General features: G+C 43.0%; 1 protein-coding gene across 1 annotated transcript in view; it reads left to right on the top strand.

Annotated features, from left to right (window-relative positions):
* CCDC93 (coiled-coil domain containing 93) overlaps positions 1-2,927 on the top strand; it is a 223,743-nt gene extending 220,816 nt beyond the window's left edge. The window contains exon 23 of the mRNA XM_033946543.1: positions 2,414-2,927. Within this exon, the coding sequence (XP_033802434.1) occupies positions 2,414-2,467 (54 nt within the window). The 3' untranslated portion in view covers positions 2,468-2,927. The remainder of the gene's footprint in view (positions 1-2,413) is intronic.
* The last annotated feature ends 16,851 nt before the right edge of the window (positions 2,928-19,778 follow it).

Raw genomic sequence — 19,778 nt, 5'->3', positions numbered from 1 at the left:
TCTGCCCGTATCCCCCGCGAATAACGAGGGAGAAGTGTACACCACTTTGAAATTTGATTTGGCGGTATAATAAAATTTTAATAAAACTTGAAACTTGGATTCTCAGCTCAGTCCTCAGGACATACCTAGCCAGTCAAATTTTCAGGATATCCACCATGAGTATGCAGGGGGGATAGATTGCATACAGTGGAGACCACATTAATATTTTGTGGATATCATTTGTAGCAGGCCAATCTGCTAGGTCTTCCCTGACCTATGTACTTGTAAGAACAAATCAACTTCAAATGTATATACTCCCAAATGTAAAGTGAATGAAGAATGCAAATTAGCTAAATGGAAAGCAAAGAAATTAAGGCTTGATAGTTCCAACATTTGAGATAAGCAAGTCATTTAAGTTTAAAAGAAAATAGGACTTGTAATCCTCAATATGAAATCCAAGAATTGTTAAGATTTGTTACTTTTAATATTAATAATAGGTCAAATGAGCTTCCTTTTCACTCTCCAAGGTGGCTCTGCTTTATTTGGCTGTTAGACTCACTAGGGGTCAAACACATTGCCCTCATGAGCAGAAACTGTGGAGCTACACAGTCAAATTAGAAGCCAGTGTATAGTTATCCTTTGAGCAGTAGGAGGAGAAGAGATGTTCCTGGAGGAGCCCACTGGGGTATGTTCTTGATATCAAATTCTAGTAAAGTGGGCTCCTTCTGCAACACATCATTTCTGCATTGCTAACCTAATACAGTAGACTCTCAGTTAACCGGTACCCATGGGGATTGGTAGGTGCCAGATAAATGTAGTTTCTGGTTGATTGAGGCCTAATACTATACCCCATACTGTTCCATACCATAAACTGTTCCAGATAGACTATTGGACATGTGGTAGGCAAAGCATGAGCATAGTCAGGTGTGGCATGCCAAGTTTACTCTTAAATTTCCATTTCCATCAGAAATTGATTTTATTTTCATTTTTATTGAGAATATTACAGTATTTGATTGGATGATTATTATTTTTTGCTGGTTGCTTGAGCGTTCTGGATGACAGAGTCTACTGTGCTTGATGGACTCGTATTGATTTAATTTTGTTGGCAAACATCAAATTTTTTAAATGTAAAATTTAATAGTTGGACTGACTTTTATATAATTCTAATGAGACTAATTATATTTGTGTGCTTTCATGTTTAGAAATTTACATGTGGTGTCATAGTAGGACATCAGATGAAATAAAGAAATGACAGATAATGTCTTTCCCTATGATTAATCCATGACAGTAATCTTGTTTATCAAGTCAACAAATTAAACTACCTTCCCCTCCCCCTTTTACAAAGTCATGTTAGGCTTTTTTATTGCCAGCCACAGCGGTATTAGCTCCAACGCTCATAGGAATTCTATGAATGTCTGAGCTAAAGCTGCCTTGGCCCGCACTAAAAAGGCATAACACAGCTTCGTAAAAGGGGGAGTAAATTAAGAAAAGGCTTAATACTTGAAGCATATGAAGATAAATGTAACTTAAGAAAAGACAGGAAAGCAAGCTAGTGCTCAAACCCAGCTGCAGAAAAGCCTATGTATGTGCTAAAAAGCCAAACACTGGCATGCAGTGTAAAATAAGCCCCGGGTCAGAGAATTAACCTACTAGGATGTAAAGGAGCCATCTTTGTGCTGGAATCCAACATTTCAACCTTAAGCTAAGATTTTCAACCATGCACTCTATAAATAACTTACTCCAATGCATCTCTTTTTTTTACTACCTGAACGTCATTCAAGAAGTGGATGTGCATCTAAAAAATAGAGGAGATGCTAAGGATTAAACAGAAAGAAAATTGGAAAGTTATTAAATGGTTAACCTAGAACCTTTTCTCCCAGTCCTCAAGGTCCACCAACAAGTCAAGTTTTCAAGTACCCCCTAAAGAACCAATATGCATGAGAGAGATTTGCCTACAATGGAGGTAATAGGCAGGCAAATCTCTCTCATGTCTATTCATTAGGTGAGGTTTTCATGATACTCCAGTTAGTGGTCCTTGAAGACTGAAAGTGAATGCCAAGAACCTAAATGGTCATTATCACCTAACCAAGGAGTTATCTTGAGTTCCTATTACAATAGTTTACCTCGGGGGTTCTCAACCCAGCCTTGTTTTCAAGATATCCACAATGAGTATGCATGAGATACATTTGTGTACAATGGAGGCTGTGCGTGCAAATATCTCATACATGTTCATTGTGGATATCTTGAAAATCAGACCGACTTGGGCAAGGACCAAGGACTGGGTTGAGAAACTCAGATATCCTTTGTTAACCTTCTGCCAATGTTAAGCTTCAAAGTGTACGTAGCCCATGAAAATGAGATTTGGAGGTCATGTTCACCAGTGTTTGCAGCAATAGCAGTCTTTAAAGCAGTTGTGTTTCGTTTTCCTTTGCAGGAGTGCCGTAAGAATGAAATGCTGTTATCCAAGCTGAAAGCTGGTGCCTCCTGAAGGATTTCTTCACACCATGAGGCTCATTAACTTAATTCGGCTAGAATCAATTACCTGCCATGCAATAGCAGTAAATTTTATCCTATTAACATGTTCAAATATACATTGTTAGATGAGTTATTTTTGCTGTTCCCCTTACTGTTTTGTACTGTTAATTCCTGTGTGTGCAGTTGTTTTTGCAGAATTCTGTATTGAGGTGATTTTTAGCACAAAGGACAAATATGTTTGCATATAATGTGCTATAGAATTGCTGTTGCATTTTTAGTTTTGATATATAATATTTCCATATCAGCCCTCATCTCAGAGAAGAGACCTGCACATCTGTAATTAATTTCCAGCTGTATAGTACCACTTACTTTGGACAAATTTGATCAATGAAAATGAGCATTTTTCTCCTTCCTTAACAAAATAAACCTATTCACTAACAGTTAAAAGCTGCACTATAGACTGAATATGATTAAATCCAGTGAAGCGTTATAGTTAACCTTTACTTGTTTGACTCCCAAAATGTATAAATCACATATGCTAGATGTAATTTACTTGGATTTCAGCAAAGCCTTTGATACAGTTCCTCATAGGAGGCTGTTGAACAAACTTGAAGGGCTGAAGTTAGGACCCAAAGTGGTGAACTGGGTCAGAAACTGGCTGTCGGACAGACGCCAGAGGGTGGTGGTTAATGGAAGTCGCTCGAAGAAAGGAAAGGTGACTAGTGGAGTCCCTCAGGGTTCGGTGCTGGGGCCAATCCTGTTCAATATGTATGTAAGTGACATTGCTGAAGGGTTAGAAGGAAAAGTGTGCCTTTTTGCAGATGATACCAAGATTTGTAACAGAGTAGACACCGAAGAGGGAGTGGAAAATATGAAAAAGGATCTGCAAAAGTTAGAGGAATGGTCTAATGCCTGGCAACTAAAATTCAATGCAGAGAAATGCAGAGTAATGCATATGGGGATTAATAATAGAAAGGAACCGTATATACTGGGAGGAGAGAAGCTGATATGCACGGACGGGGAGAGGGACCTTGGGGTGATAGTGTCCGAAGATCTAAAGGCAAAAAAACAGTGTGACAAGGCAGTGGCTGCTGCCAGAAGGATGCTGGGCTGTATAAAGAGAAGCGTAGTCAGTAGAAGGAAGAAGGTATTGAAGCCCCTGTACAAGTCATTGGTGAGGCCCCACTTGGAGTATTGTGTTCAGTTTTGGAGACCGTATCTGGCGAAAGACGTAAGAAGACTTGAGGCGGTCCAGAGGAGGGCGACGAAAATGATAGGAGGCTTGTGCCAGAAGACGTATGAGGAGAGATTGGAAGCCCTGAATATGTATATCCTAGGAAAGGAGAGACAGGGGAGATATGATTCAGACGTTCAAATACTTGAAGGGTATTAACGTAGAACAAAATCTTTTCCAGAGAAAGGAAAATGGTAAAACCAGAGGACATCATTTGAGGTTGAGGGGTGGTAGATTCAGGGGCAATGTTAGGAAATTCTACTTTACGGAGAGGGTAGTGGATGCCTGGAATGCGCTCCCGAGAGAGGTGGTGGAGAGTAAAACTGTAACTGAGTTCAAAGAAGCGTGGGATGAACACAGAAGATTTAGAATCAGAAAATAATATTAAATACTAGTCTTTAAACCCGTTACATTAACGGGTGCTAGAAAGCAGCCCCCTTTCCCTCTCCCCTTCCAGTTCCTCCCTGTCTCTCCGTAGCCCCCCTTCTGTCTTCCCCCCCTAAGCAAAATGATCTGCCTCCCAGCACACCCCTCCCCCCGAAGCAGCTCCCTTTCCCTCTACCCCTCCAATTCCTCCCTGACAGTGTCTCCGTGGTCCCCCTTCTGTCTCCCCTCCCAAGCAAAGCTGTCTGCCTCCCAGCACACCCCTCCCCCCCAAAGTAGACCCCTTTCCCTCTACCCCTCCAATTCCTCCCTGACTGTCTCTCCGTGGCCCCCCATTTTTTCTCCCCCCCAAGCAAAGCTATCTACCTCCCAGCACACCCCTCCCCCAAAGCAGACCCCTTTCCCTCTGGCCCTCCAGTTCCTCCCTGACTGTGTCTCCGTGCCCCCCCCTTCTGTCTCCCCCCAAGCAAAGCTGTCTGCCTCCAAGCACACCCCTCCCCCAAAGCAGGCCCCTTTCCCTCTCCTGCTCCAGTTCCTCCCTGTCTCTCCGTGGCCCCCCTTCTGTCTCCCCCCCAAGCAAAGCTGTGTGCCTCCAAGCACACCCTTACCCCAAAGTAGGCCCCTTTCCCTCTTCCTTCTTCCCAGTTCCTCCCTGTCTCTTCGTGGCCCACGCGATTTTCTCTTCTCGCGGTCTGGCACCCCCTTCCCTTCCCGCGGTCGACAAACCTCTTGCCTCCAGCAGCCGCCGCAGCACTGTAAACACGCTGCTTCGCGGCCTCTACTGCCCCGATTTGCTCTTCTGTGTCCCTGATGACGTCATCAGAGAAACGGAAGAGCAAATGAAGGCAGTAGAGGCCGCGAAGCAGCGTGTTTACAGTGCTGTGGCGACTGCTGGAAGCAAGAGTTTTGTCGACCGTGGGAAGGGAAGGAAAGGGGGTGGCGGCGGCGGCAAAGGACTAAGGTATCCGGCCAGACCGCGAGAAGGGTGGGCTGAGAGGAACCCGGGACCGTGGCAGAGGCTCGTTGCACAGTGTAAATACAGTTGCTCAGTGTGAGGCTTCCTTCGCTCTTCCGGGTCTGCATTCCGACTCCTCAACGCGCCAGCCTGAGCCGGCATAGGCGGTTGAGGGTGGAAGGTTGTGGTCGGAGTTGCTAGGCTGCAGCGGATGTGTGAGTTGCGAGTGTGGGGCCTGCAGCGGCGCGAGGTGGAGATGGAGAGCAGGCTGTGTTGACGTAGGCGCGCATGCGCACTCGTATTTTCGCGACGGGACCAGGGAACACGTTTTTTTAGTGCGCATGCGCGGCCTATCATTTTATTATATTAGATTGAACTAGGCCAGTTACTGGGCAGACTTGCACGGTCTGTGTCTGTGTATGGCCGTTTGGTGGAGGATGGGCAGGGGAGGGCTTCAATGGCTGGGAGGGTGTAGATGGGCTGGAGTAAGTCTTAACAGAGATTTTGGCAGTTGGAACCCAAGCACAGTACCGGGTAAAGCTTTGGATTCTTGCCCAGAAATAGCTAAAAAGAAAAATTACAAAAAATAAAAAAAAATTGAAATTGAATCAGGTTGGGCAGACTGGATGGACCATTTGGGTCTTTATCTGCCGTCATCTATTATGTTACTATGTTACTATGTCACTTGTCTGCAAAACAGGGACTTGATTTTCACTAGATGTTTTGTTTGGATGTCGTTTTATTTTAGTAAGGCTCAAAAAAACCCAATAAGGAAGAATAACTCAATATGTAGCTAATAGAAGGATTCTTCCAGCAGGAGAGAGTATTCTGGGAGATCTCTGCCCAATCCTAGCAATACAATTGCAGTTAATACATTTTTAATATAAATTTTGTGATAGGTCCTCAGTTTACACAACTCAATTACCAGGTCAAACCTGTAGTGTGTTATCGAGATGAGAGCTGTATACCCAACAAGGTTATTTAAGTGTGAAACATCCCTGGAACTTATGTGCAAAACGTGACCAAAATAAGGTGCAAAATCACACTCAAAATAATAGATGCATATACACTTCCCTTCCGTATTCGTGGGGGGCTAGGGGCAGAGCCGGCCCGCAAATAAGGAAAAACCATGAATAATATTTGGGCCAGTTCTACCCTTATCCCCGGCTTTCCATGGCTATTTTTAGCCCTGTAAGCCTCCCCTTAAGCCTTACCTAGTGGTCTAGTGGGTTTTCAAGCAGGAGCGATCTTCCCACGATCACTCACAGGAAATGGCTGCCTTGAACTCCCGTAGTGGCTCAAGCCATTTCCTGTGAGCGATCTGCACAGGGCAGGAGTGTGGAAAGATCGCTCCTGCCTGAAAACCCGCTAGACCACCAGGTAAGGCTTAAGGGGGGGGGGGGGAGCTTACAGGGCTAAAAAAAAGCCGAAATCACAAATAACCGAATCCGTAGATACGGAATTCGCGAATACGGAGGGGGAAGTGTAATCTCTCCAGTATACTGAAAGTACAATAAAATATTGCTACAATATATTCAAATTGAAGTTCAACTTCCCCCAATGGTCTCCCCTTTTCATCCAAAATTTCAAATTTTATTTTAGTGCCAAGAATGTGGTTTGCTCCACAGTCGTCTCAAGTCCTACTAATTTGTATACAGTGCTGACAGCCACATAATGTAACCGTAGCAGAGACTGATAGTGCAGAGGCAGGACTTTGCCTCCAGTGGAACACAAAAGATGAATTCTGCCTCTGCTAGGAAAGGATCTCTCTGCACCGTGATAGATGCCTTGCTGTAATCACATTAATGACATAGGACAAGCCGGTAACAAATGTCACAGTCAAAAGTGTTTAGTAGAATGCCAACCCTTGCAGCATGTTTCCATCAAGCAACACAAGGGGGGGAGATGCATCATTTTCTAACACAAAATGATTGGAGAGAGGGATGGGAGAGAACCCACTGCCTGTTGTCATTTTATGTTAGTCATTCTGATATTAATCTTATTTTAATTAGTACTATCTCATTAAACATTCATAACACATTTGGAAAAATGATGTGCGCTATCAGACTTGCTCTGTGGAGGCATCACACTCTGGGTGGCTGAAGGGAATAATGAATGTCTGCTAACTCCATTAATATCCAACATAATGCCAGGACAAACTGCTGAGCATCTGTTTTGCACTTTATTGCCATGCGTTCAGGAAACAGATTAAAAACAAATGGTACAGCAGATAAAGCTTTACACCCAGGCTCTTTCTCTGGAATTTGTACAAACTGAATGTTTATAATGGAGTCCCACTTTTGAGTTTTAAGATGAAGAATTTAGCTGGATAACTTAGGGGTCCTTTTACGAAGGCACGTTAGGGCCTTAATGCGCGGAATAGCGCGTGGTAAAATGCCGCACGCGCTAGCCGCTATCGCCTCCTCTTGAGCAGGCGGTAGTTTTTCAGATAGCATGCACTAATCCAGTGTGTGCGTTAAAAATGCTAGCGTACCTTCGTAAAAGCCCTTAGATTACCTAGTTAGATTGTCCTGCTGGAAGATTATCCCTTTCGGTGCAGACTTCCCTTTGAAAGCTGGCCACAAGAGCTATATGTATAATTTATTTGAAACATTTATAGACTGTTTAATATCTGAGCAGTTTCTAGCAGCAAACATTCATAAAATTGACCATAAACCATAAAGACAATAATCTCCATCATTCCATTTTATACAGTGGCGGTATGTCAAGACAGTTGAAGAAGAAATTTCATTCTCATTACATCTAGGCATCAACAAACAGTTCTGTCTTTAATAACTTCTTAAAGTTAGCACAATTCGTGCATAATCTTAGATGCCCCGGTAAGTTATTCCACAAATGTATCCCAGCAATACAAAAGCACCCATTGAAATATCATGGGCTACCAAAAGTTGTCCAATTATATCTAAAGAATATCTTGGCAGCTTAGTTGGTGCTTGAAACTTGGTGCAAAGTTTCAATGGCTTCTCTTCAAGGAACTGCAGGTACTTGTTTGATAAAACAACAACATAAAATAAACATGTCTGGACCAGATCATGGAGATTCTGCATCTGTCCTGTTTGAAATAATAAGGTTGTTCTCAATAATTCTTGAAGGTCTTCAAGAATTAGTGAACTAGCATGAGTAAGAAGAACTGTTTGCTTAGACCAGGGGTAGGCAATTCCGGTCCTCGAGAGTCGGAGCCAGGCCAGGTTTTCAGGATATCCACAATGAATATGTATGAGATGGATTTGCATGCACTGCCTCCTTGAGATGCAAATCTATCTCATGCATATTTATTGTGGATATCCTGAAAACCTGACCTGGCTTCAGCTCTCGAGGACCGGAATTGCCTACCCTGGCTTAGACAGATGTCCTTTAACCTTCTTATCCAACTGAATGGTTATATTTATGTCTCTTTTAATATTTTGCAACACCTTGTGAACCACCTTGTTTTTTGTTGCTGCTGCTAATGCCTTAGGACAGGGGTGTCAAAGTCCCTCCTCGAGGGCCGCAATCCAGTCGGGTTTTCAGAATTTCCCCAATGAATATGCATGAGATCTATTTGCATGCACTGCTTTCATTGTATGCTAATAGATCTCATGCATATTCATTGGGGAAATCCTGAAAACTCGAGGAGGGACTTTGACACCCCTGCCTTAGGATAAAAACAAAAGACTGTGGATATAGATGTTCTGAAAGATGATTTATTATTCTCTCTTTGCAATAAAACCATTAAAATACAAATAAAATAGTCCAATCGGACCCTACACAGTTCGTGTTTCAGCGAGTATGCCTTTCTCAGGGGTCCAGATGATGTAGGATACACAGATAGAATAGACTAAAAATAGTATACTTGTCTTTGAGCAGATAACTGGAAGTGACTGGAGATGAGCAAAGTGGTGCGGGTCTGGTTGAACTACATTTGTATTTTAATGGTTTTATTGGGTTTATTGGTTTAATGGTATTTTAATGGTTTTATTGTGAACAGCGAATAATAAATTATCTTTCAGAACATCTATAGCTAGAGTCTTGTTTTTATCGTTGAATTGTTTTCACTGTGGAATATTGGGTTTTCTTTTTGTTTTTTGTTATGTTGCGCTAATGATTTATGGACAGATTCTGTAATCGGGTGCCTGAAAAGTTAGGCACCTAAATTTAAGCACCTATTTCATGTCAATCGTACCTAACTAAAATGTAGGCACCTATTAGGTGTCTATAATGTAGCCAGGGTTTTAAAAGCCTACATTATAGGCACCTAATTACTTTACAGAATCGAGCCTAATGGCGCCCAAGTCCTCCATCTGTGGCAATATTCAAATCCACTATTGAAGGTCTTATCAAAAAGAAACATGATATTCAATGATTCAGTGATTGAAAAAATAATTAGGAATATAAATGAAGGAAAAGACCTCAGAGATCCAAACCTAAGACTGTGTTGAAGTCTATTGGTAATAACTGGATCAAGTTCTCTTTAATTGGTCAAAAATCCTTCATCTCTTATTTATGATTTATTTATTTGTTTTCTAATTATTTCATTGATACTTATTGGTACTTATTATTGGTACAAGAAAATTTATTTGTTTTCTTGTACCAAACTTTCAAAATATTCAGGGAAAAAAAAAATTATCACTGTTAATTAGATTTTTAACTGAATGGCAGTTAAACTAGTACAAACTACCAACTCTGACGTCTGAGTGCAAAAGAATATTTTCATATATAGATTAACTTGGTTACTCTTTAACGTTTTTGAGTTTAATTCACAAGTCAAACCACTTATTTTGGAAGTGCTGAAAACGGAATGCACTCTCTCGATCGCTGCTGTTAATAAGGCAGCTCTTAAGTTTTCACAGTCAGGTTGGTAGTTTATAATTCCAATACAAGGTTTCAAGGTTTATTAAAAATATGATTAATCGCCTATCAACATTCTAGGCAATATACAATACAGTTAAAAAAAAGGAGGGAGTATAAAGCTCCGACAGGTCCCGTTTCGCCCAATAGGCTTCTTTAAGGTGAGCGCGGATTTAAGTCGTTTTGCAGTGTCTTCCGAACTGTCTGCCAATTCTCACTTTTTGGAGTTTTAAGTATTCAAATCCAAACATGCCTACTTTGGAGTTAGGCGCCTATCTTAAGTAGAATCGTGCTTAAGAAGAGAGGTGTTTATCACCCAATTAATTTTTATTTTTTTTAATTATGAGCTTATTAAAGCTCAGAATTGAAGCCAGTATACTAATTAAGTTAGGTGCCTAACATGGGCATTTATTTGGCACCTATCTTTAGGTGCTTTTTTTAGAATTTCCCTGTTGGTGAATATAAATTCATGCAAACAATGAACAGAAATAATCACTAAGAAACCCTTGGGCATACATACCATCTTTTTAAAGAAGATGGGGTGCTTTCCATTGCAGACTATTTAAAATGTTTCTAATTAAGAAAATCCTATTCAGAATTTTCTGTAATGGAGTGCCATTCTAGTACAACAGACGCTCTATTTCTGAACACTTGGGTAGTCAACCTCCTTTACCTCCTAGCTGTCCTTTACACCCTTTGGTTTGAGAAAACATGATCGGGTGTTAAAATCACTGGATGTCCGCAGACTCTTACTGTGGTATCTAGAATTTACAAACAAATTTTGATGGTCAGATCATCTGTCTGTGCTGGCTGGAGCAACCCATAAAAGTCGGCCAGCTTCAAAAACAATGCTTTCAAGGTGGATCTGTATGGCCATTTCTTCAGCTTATATCAGAATTGGAAATGCATTCCACGAGTGGCATTGCTTCCTCATGGGTGGAATTCTCTGCTGCTTTCCCAGAAGAGATATGCAACTTGGTTTTCTCTGCATACATTTACAAAGTTTTACAGCGTAGACATGGCAGCCAAACAGGATTCTGCATTTGGATCTTCGATTCTGACAGTAGACTCATCTGTCCCACTCTAAGCTTGAGAGACTGCTCTGTTACATCCTGAGTGTTCAGGAATAGAGTGTCTGTCATTAATCTTCTTTCTAGCAGACATACTCTATTCATGAAGCCCGCCCTGTCAGCTGTGAATTTTCTCAATAAGACTTGAAAATTCAGACATCTTGTTTCTTCGGTCCAGCCTTGACAAGAATAGAGGTGGTGGCCACCACATTAAAATATTTAGGGTATCTATACATATCTCCCACATTTTTAGTGCAGATTGTGCTAAACTTGGTGATTTGTTTGTTTTTACCTTATTATGTATTGCAGATGTTTAAATTTGATTATCTATGATATGTTTGATATGAACAGAACAGACATGTTTCTTGACAAGAGTCCTCTTCTGTTTCTTCTCCAGAGCTGGCTGCCTGCTTTGTTACGCACTGAGGAGTTGAAGGACAACCCCGAGGTAAGAAAGAAGGAGCAAAAATAATTCAAATAAAGCTCACTACAAGAGTTCTCACGAGAAGAGAAACTACCCAAGTGTTCAGGAATAGTGTATGTCTACTAGAAAGAAGATTAATGAGGTAAGAGCCTAATCTTTCCTTGGAAAATTCTAGAAATATTGGTTGAATAAAGATGTCCCAGTTCAAAACTATAGCAGGGACATAATTATTTGCAGTTTTAAAAAAAACGTAGTACATTACATTTAACATTTGTAACCTGCAGCATACCTCCATGAATTTCAGAGCAGTTGACAAAAACTCTAGGAATACCTAGGAAATTAATTTGTGAATCAGGACCTCGGTCTTTAAGCAACACAGATTTCTGGAACAAAACTGTTTTTAAAGTTTGTGAAGCAGTTTATGCAGTTATTTCTCTCTTACTGGAATCGGTAATGAATTCCACTGCTTAGCAGCCTGGTATGCAAATGATAACAGACGCACAGATTTATACAATACTTTGAGTTTGGGAAATGAAGTAGAATCTAGGAACATGTACAGTTACTATCTGGCAGATCAATAAGATTATACATGTACCCTGGAGCCTGGCCATGCAATATTAAAAATACCAAAATGCATAATTTAAAAATAGCCTGAGTCTCAACAGGGAGTTTAATAAGCAATGATGTTACTCTATCAAATTTGGAAGTCCTAAACAGTCAGGCTGTTGTATATTGTAAAGTTTGCAACTTTTTAAATAAAGTTTATTTATTTATTTCAATTTCTATCCCATTCTCCCAGAAGCTCACAACGGGTTATAGGTAGACATTCACAATCGTTTGAAAACAGACTAGTCATGACAACAAATAGGTTACAGTAGACAATAACAGAGCTTATTCTAGAGACAAAGACTGGTCATAGCGAAGAGTACTAGGAGAAGTATATTTACAAGCCATAATAAGTGTTGTAGTAAGCTCCCATGACTTGAACCCCCTGCCCCGCCACAGATAGGTCTAAGCATCTGTCCTCTCTTTCCCTGTCCCAATCTGAGTATTCCCCCCCCCCACACACACAAACATTGAAATTGTTTTTTAAGTTGGAAGGAAGAGGGGCTAAATTTAGTGCTGATGCAAAAAGCAATGTCAATGGGAAGCAATTTTACCAGTGGCTTTTTTTTTTTTATTTCCTCATTCTTGTTAATGCTTGAGTTGTGATTGGCTTGTGCATAACAGGAATGAGGGTATTATCAAACGAGCTGTGGATTACTGCCTTGGTTTTAACCTGGCAGTACTTTACATGTTCATTGGTCATTGCATGGCAGTGATCATTTTTTAATGGGAATCTCAAATTAGAAGCCATGCAATCAGTGGCTTTAGTAAGACTCTATATTGGACCCAGTGGTGTGCCAGTAACTGATGTGTAAGGGCAGGGAGCCTTAAAGAATAATTTAATAAAAGGCCCTTTGTCTTGTATGTGAGAGATCCTTAATATAGTGGCAGATGATTGAAAACAAAATCCAGTAGCCCCTTTGAAGCCAAATATCACTCTGTTTAAATATTGCCAGTTTCTTATAAAATCGGACAGCAACACGGCAGTCCCATAAGGATGGTGCACTTGTTCTGGCACCTTCTGATAATACTGCTGGCTTCATTCTTCGGCCATGAGCAAGACATGATTTTCCTGACATAATGAGCAATGTCTACCGTGAATCAATGCCTGGCTCCAAGCAAATATTTATGTCATGGAACTCCTGTTATTGTGACAAGACCTTGGGCTCCTTTTACTAAGGTGTGCTAGCGGTTTTAGCGCACGCTACATGCTAACGCCTCCATAGAGTTTGCGTTAATATTTTTCATGTAGCGCGGGGTTAGCAGCGCGCACTAAAAACGCTAGAGCACCTTAGTAAAAGGAGCCCTTTGTCCTGGTGATGCCAGCTAAGATTAAAATAGCTGTCTATCTTTCCTTCAGAGAATGAGTATCCCTTACTAAATCCTACATTTTGTGTTTTCATTCCAAGGTAAGCTAACTTTCCTACATGTCAAATGTGGCAACCGGGGACAGAGTGTCCTTAAGTTTTGATTCAGTCTATTTTCAGACTTACAATCAGACTATTTAGTTCAGTGTTCTTCAACCGCCGGTCCACAGAAATTTCCTGCCGGTCCACAGGGCCAGCATGTGCATCAGGCCCTGTGGACAAAGGGATAGAGGGGTACAGATAGGAGTAGAGGTAGGTTATATGGATAGGATTAGAGGCAGTTACAAAATTAGTCAGGGGCACTGTTCAGGCAATTAAGCCTGATGGGCCGCCTCGGGTGCAGACCGCTGGGCAAGATGGACCTCTGGTCTGCCTCAGCGGAGGCAAATTTTTATGTTCTAGGCCCAAAACACTGTTCTTCAACCGCCGATCCAAGGTGCGATCGATGCAGCGTTATCTTCGAGCCAGCTCCCTCTTCCTAACTGATTCAGTGCACAAAGCCACGGGCAGTGGCTCCTACGGGCATCCTGCGCCTGAACCGGAAGCCTTCTCTCTGACGTTGCTGGGAAGGCTTCCAGATGAGGCACGAGATGTGCAAGGTGCAATTAGTACTATTATGGAGGTGGGGTCTGGGTGGAGATTGGGTAGAGATGGGCGGGGTTTGGCCCACCACTTAGCCCCGTGTTCTTCAACCGCCGGTCCATGGACTGATACCGGTCCACAGAATAATTCTTTTATTTTTGCAGGTCCATAAGTGTAAAAAGGTTGAAAAACACTGATTTAGTTAATATGAAGTAAGGTAGGGCCCACAAGGTAGGTGACATGCATGGGTTTTTGTTGTTGTTTTTTTAAACTGTTCTCATCACATAAGTGCTCTGGGTTTGGAAATTATAATAGTGCTACAAAAGCATATGGTACTGAGTTATAATATTTCCCTGATGGGAAGAAGGGATCCACTGCTTGAGTTCATGTTCAAGGAAAAAAGGTTGACTCGAATGTAAACCAGGGGGGGTTATATTCAAGTGCTCTGTACTGCAAGGCTGTGCACAATATCCCCCCTCCCTGCTCTGCCATGCCAGGCTCTGCACCCTATCCTCACACTCTCCTGATGCCTTCCAGGCCTCCACCGGACCTGCCGTATGCCCTCTCCCCAATTAGTAAAAAGTGTACTTTTAAAATCGCTAGTGGTCCAGCAGTGAACTGGGGCAGAAGCCATTTTTGTTAATGTCTGTGTGCTAATGACACCATGAACACATGGCTATTCATTGGGAAAATGGAAAATCAGCCATGTTCCGACTGCAGTAAAAATGGCCTTAGTGCATGGGAAAGACCCATGTAAGAGCACAGTAAGTCCACTTTTTACCACAGCTTAGTAAAATGCCCCCTAAAACAATTAACAGGTTACAATTTGCTAACAAATAGCATAAGAGCAATACACAATCCTATATAAATACAGGAAAAATACAACCGCTAGCTAGGGGGAGAGTGTGGTGCAGTGGTTAAAGCCAAAAACAAAAATACTGTGGAGAAGATGGCCAAGATGCAGGATACAGTCATTTAATCCACATGATAAAATGTCTAGGACCCAAATGATCAGGACTATGGACCACCCAACACGGTCCGTGTTTCGACAACCCTGTCTTCCTCAGGGGTCCCAAAAAAAAGTCCTAAGGCATGGGTCAAACGCTAGAAACGGTCCTGCGAGCAGTAAAGTAATACTCAATTGCTGTACATTAGATAGATTGTGAGCCCGCCAGGACAGACAGGGAAAATGCTTGAGTACCTGAATAAATTCATGTAAACCATTCTGAGCGTCCTAGGGAGAACGGTATAGAAAAACTGAATAAATAAATAAATATTGGAAGGGGAAGATCCCGAAAGTGCAAAGAATGCACAAAGGAAAAGTCATGTCTTAGACAGGAAGGACTGGGATTTGGTGAGAACGCCCTCCTGCAAATCAGTGCTATTGAACTCCATTCCCAGCCTCATTAACATAGCGCCTGGGGTGGACCCCCCTTCTCCCCCCTTACATAAGAACATAAGAAGTTGCCTCCGCTGAGTCAGACCAGAGGTCCATCCTGCCCAGCGGTCCGCTCCCGCGGCAGCCCATCAGGCCTAATTGCCTGAACAGTGTCCCTGACTAATTTTGTAACATCCTCTAATCCTATCCCTATTACCTACCTCTACTCCTATCTGTACCCTCAATCCCTTTGTCCTCCAGGTACCTGTCCAGACCCTCTTTGAAGCCCTGTAGCGTGCTTCTGCTTATCACATCCTCCGGTAGCGCGTTCCATGTATCCACCACCCTCTGAGTGAAAAAGAACTGCCTGGCATTTGTTCTAAACCTTTCCCCTTTCAATTTCTCTGAGTGCCCCCTTGTACTTGTGGTTCTCCGTAATTTGAAAAATCTGTCCCTATCTACTCTTTCTATGACCTTCATGATCTTGAAGGTTTCTATCATGTCTCCTCTAAGTCTCCGCTTTTCCAGGGAGAAAAGCCCCAACTTCTTCAGTCTGTCAGTATATGAGAGGTCTTCCATACCCTTTATTAGCTTAGTTGCTCTTCTCTGGACTCTCTCAAGTACCGCCATGTCCTTCTTGAGGTACGGCGACCAGTACTGGACACAGTACTCCAGGTGCGGGCGCACCATTGCACGATACAGTGGCAGGATTACTTCCTTCATCCTGGTCATGATACCCTTCTTAATGATGCCCAACATTCTGTTCGCCTTCCTTGAGGCTGTGGCCCACTGCGCCGACGCCTTCAATGATGTGTCTACCATCACTCCCAGGTCTCTTTCAAGGTTACTCACCCCTAGCGGTGATCTCCCCATTTTGTAAGTGAACATCGGGTTCTTTTTCCCTACATGCATGAACTTGCATTTCCCTATGTTGAAGCTCATTTGCCACTTTTTGGCCCACTCTTCCAGCGTTGTCAGATCTTTTTGGAGGTCTTCGAAGTACTCCATGGTTTTGACCCTGCTGTATAGTTTAGTGTCATCCGCAAATTTAATAACCTCACATTTTGTTCCTGCCTCCAGGTCGTTAATAAATATATTGAACAGGAGCGGTCCCAGCACCGACCCCTGCGGAACTCCGCTCGTGACCCATTGCCATTGTGAGTAATGGCAATTGGACAGAAGTAATCAAGGTGCTGTTTTTCTTCTTCGATATCGATTCAAATGTAAAAATAAATAGGTACCATTTTAGATGTTAAAAATGTGGATCCCTTTTATATCCGCAAGTTAATGAGGCTGGGAATGGAGTTCAATAGCACTGTTGATTTCCAGGAGGGCGTTCTCACCAAATCCCAGTCCTTCCTGTCTAAGACATGACTTTTCCTTTGTGCATTCTTTGCACTTTCCGGATCTTCCCCTTCCAATATTTATTTATTTATCAGTTTTTCTATACCGTTCTCCCTAGGGTGCTCAGAATGGTTTACATGAATTTATTCAGGTACTCAAGCATTTTCCCTCTGTCCTGGCAGGCTCACAATATATCTGATGTACAGCAATTGAGTATTACTGTATAAATTGCTGTATAATCTGTATATCCTGTACTTAAATTGCTGTATAATCCATTCTTAACTGTACCTAATTGCTGTATAATCCCCGTACTTGAACTACTGTATAATCTTTGTACTGTCCAAATGTACACCATTGTGAATGTTTGCTGTAGGCCATTCTGAGCTCTGGGAGAATGGAATATAAATCTAAATAAATAAATGAGGATGCCAGCACCCCCCCCCCCACACACACACACCTCTTTCCACTCCTCCCCTCACCATGCACACGTGCCCCCCTCCTCTGTACCTCTCGTTGTTCACTGCCGCAAGCAACTTCAACGTGCTCCTCGTGACCGCGTCTTCTCTCCCACTGACGTCACTTCCGTGTGTCATACATAGGAAGTGATAAGAACATAAGAATTGCCACTGCTGGGTCAGACCGGTGGTCCATCGTGCCCAGCAGTCCGTTCAGGCGGCAGCCCTCTGGTCAAAGACCAGCGCCCTAACTGAGACTAGCCCTACCTGCGTATATTCCGATTCAGCATAAACTGGTCTAACTTTGTCTTGAATCCCTGGAGGGTGTTTTCCCCTATGACAAACTCCAGAAGAGCATTCCAGTTTTCTACCATTCTGGGTGAAAAAGAACTTCCTTATATTTGTACGGAATCTATCTCCTTTTAACTTTAGAGAGTGTCCTCTCGTTCTCCCTACCTTGGAGAGGGTGAACAACCTGTCCTTATCTACCAGGTCTATTCCCTTCAGTACCTTGAATGTTTCCATCATGTCCCCTCGCAATCTCCTCTGTTTGAGGAAGAGCTGACAGGGCCACAAGGAGCGTGTTGAAGTTGTTCGCAGTGGTGCACTAGAGGTACAAGAAAGGGAAGGGGCGGCATGTGAGTGGCAGAGGGGATTGGGGAAAGAGGGGATTGGGGAAAGAGCGGGGGAGGGGCTTCTTTCACCCTCGCTATGCCATTGCTGTCACAATTTACATCTTTCTTGTGTGGCCTTAATCATATCAGGGAAAAAAAATAATTTACCCCCATAAAAGAAACTTGTGAGTTCCTGAAACAAGGCTGCTTCACCACATTTAAATCCTATTCAAAAGCACAGCTGACTAATTATGTTGCCCGTTAAGACCTTTTTCCAGAACTTCCAATCTCCCTTAATGTTCCTTCTCAATGGAATCCTGTCCTAAACCAAAACTCCCACTCTCTGGACTAAGGAATTAATATCGGTAGAACATTTAGTAACAGAAGCCTCAAATCTCATCAGAACTCCCCAAATTAAATCCAGAGTCATCTTAGAAGCCTATGGGGTTGAAGATGATCCATCATCAGCAAGAACACTGCTAGAAGTCCCACCTGCTCCTGGCAACAAATCCCTCAATGCGCCTGGCAATATTGCAAATGCCAACGTTGAGGCATTTCTTGGTGTATTTTGTTTGGCTTCAGCAAGAAAAGATCCTGCTCCCTGTCATGGGACATCAGGTTGCATGTCATCAGCACTCATTGATCTTTCTCCCTGCATCAGGATGTGTCACCTGGCCTGTGGGATAGAATGGCCTCAGGGACCGAGAGAAACCTCTCCCAGCAGTTCAGACACTATCGCTTGAATTCACAAAACTACCAATCAAGAGTCCAGGAGGTCAACTAAGGGTGGGATACTGGGGAAGGAGGGGGGGGTGCAGCCTGCTCCATGTGCAGGCCATGAGGGACTTCAGTCCACATGTGAATGTCTGTCAGCTCCACTGGACCTCGCTCCTATGACATCAGCTCCCTGTTCTGGGGCAGGGAATTGGCAAATCAAACAATGTACACATGCAAATCGTGGCCTGTGATTGCATCATGCACTCCCTCCCCCCACCCACCCCCACACACACACACACATTGCCTAAAGGACAGGGCGCGCCGCCCTGGGTGGCAACCAAGCCAGATACACCATTGATCTAAGTTAGTCCAAGTACAGAACTTCAGAAGGATAAGATCTGAACCTTCCCTTGTGCTTAGTAGCATACTGTGAAGAAGAAAACAGCAGCAGCAACAATGGACTAGAACAGGGGTGAGCAACTTCGGTCCTCGAGGGCCGGAATCCAGTCGGGTTTTCAGGATTTCCCCAATGAATATGCATTGAGATCTATTTGCATGCATTGCTTTCAATGCATATTCATTGGGAAAATCCTGAAAACCCAACTGGATTCCGGCCCTTGAGGACTGGAATTGCCCACCCCTGGACTTAGAAGCTGCTCAAGCTGCCATCTTGACTTGATTCCTCCCCTTCTACTTGAAGCCAAGATTGTGTAGGGATAAGGCAAATTGGCAGACCAGATAGACCAGGTAGTCTTGTTCTACTATCAGTTTATATTTATAGGGCAACAAAAGGGAAAATGAGGGCCTAGGATGAAGTACAGAGGATACGAGGTAGAAAGTGAGATAAAAAGCAATGAATATAGAAGCAGGCTGGGGAGTGAAATGGCTTGGAAGAGAGAAGGGTAGGATTAGAGCAGTGGTGGCAAAGGGGGACACTTGGAGCTCTCTCTATAGGCACGCGCGCCATTAACCCAGCACAGAGTTTGTTACTAGAAAGCCAAAGGGAAGCAGGGCCGGGCTGCTCCCCTCCCCCACTTCATGTGCGCCTGAGGACATTTCTCACATCGCCCACTCCTCTGCCCAGCAGCCCAATGGGAGTGATTCCTCCCTCTCCTATCTGGGGTAAGGCGGACAGCTCACATGCGGTGTGAGGGTACGGCATGGAAGGTAGCCTGTTGAGTCTGGCGAAGGTAATTCCTGTGGGGGGGTTGGAGGGGAGCATGATACATTTGATCATTAATCAGATAATACATTAGCAGGTACTTACATCATGTTAAATCTCAACTCAAAAAGGCACTTACAAAACAATTGTGTCTTCAGCATTTTCTTAAAACCCATTCTGGCAG

This window comes from Geotrypetes seraphini, chromosome 5, assembly GCF_902459505.1.
Source record: "Geotrypetes seraphini chromosome 5, aGeoSer1.1, whole genome shotgun sequence".
Classification (NCBI taxonomy): Eukaryota; Metazoa; Chordata; class Amphibia; order Gymnophiona; family Dermophiidae; genus Geotrypetes; species Geotrypetes seraphini.
The sequence above is the reverse complement of the archived record's forward strand: the minus strand, read 5'-3'. Positions and strand labels throughout refer to the sequence as shown.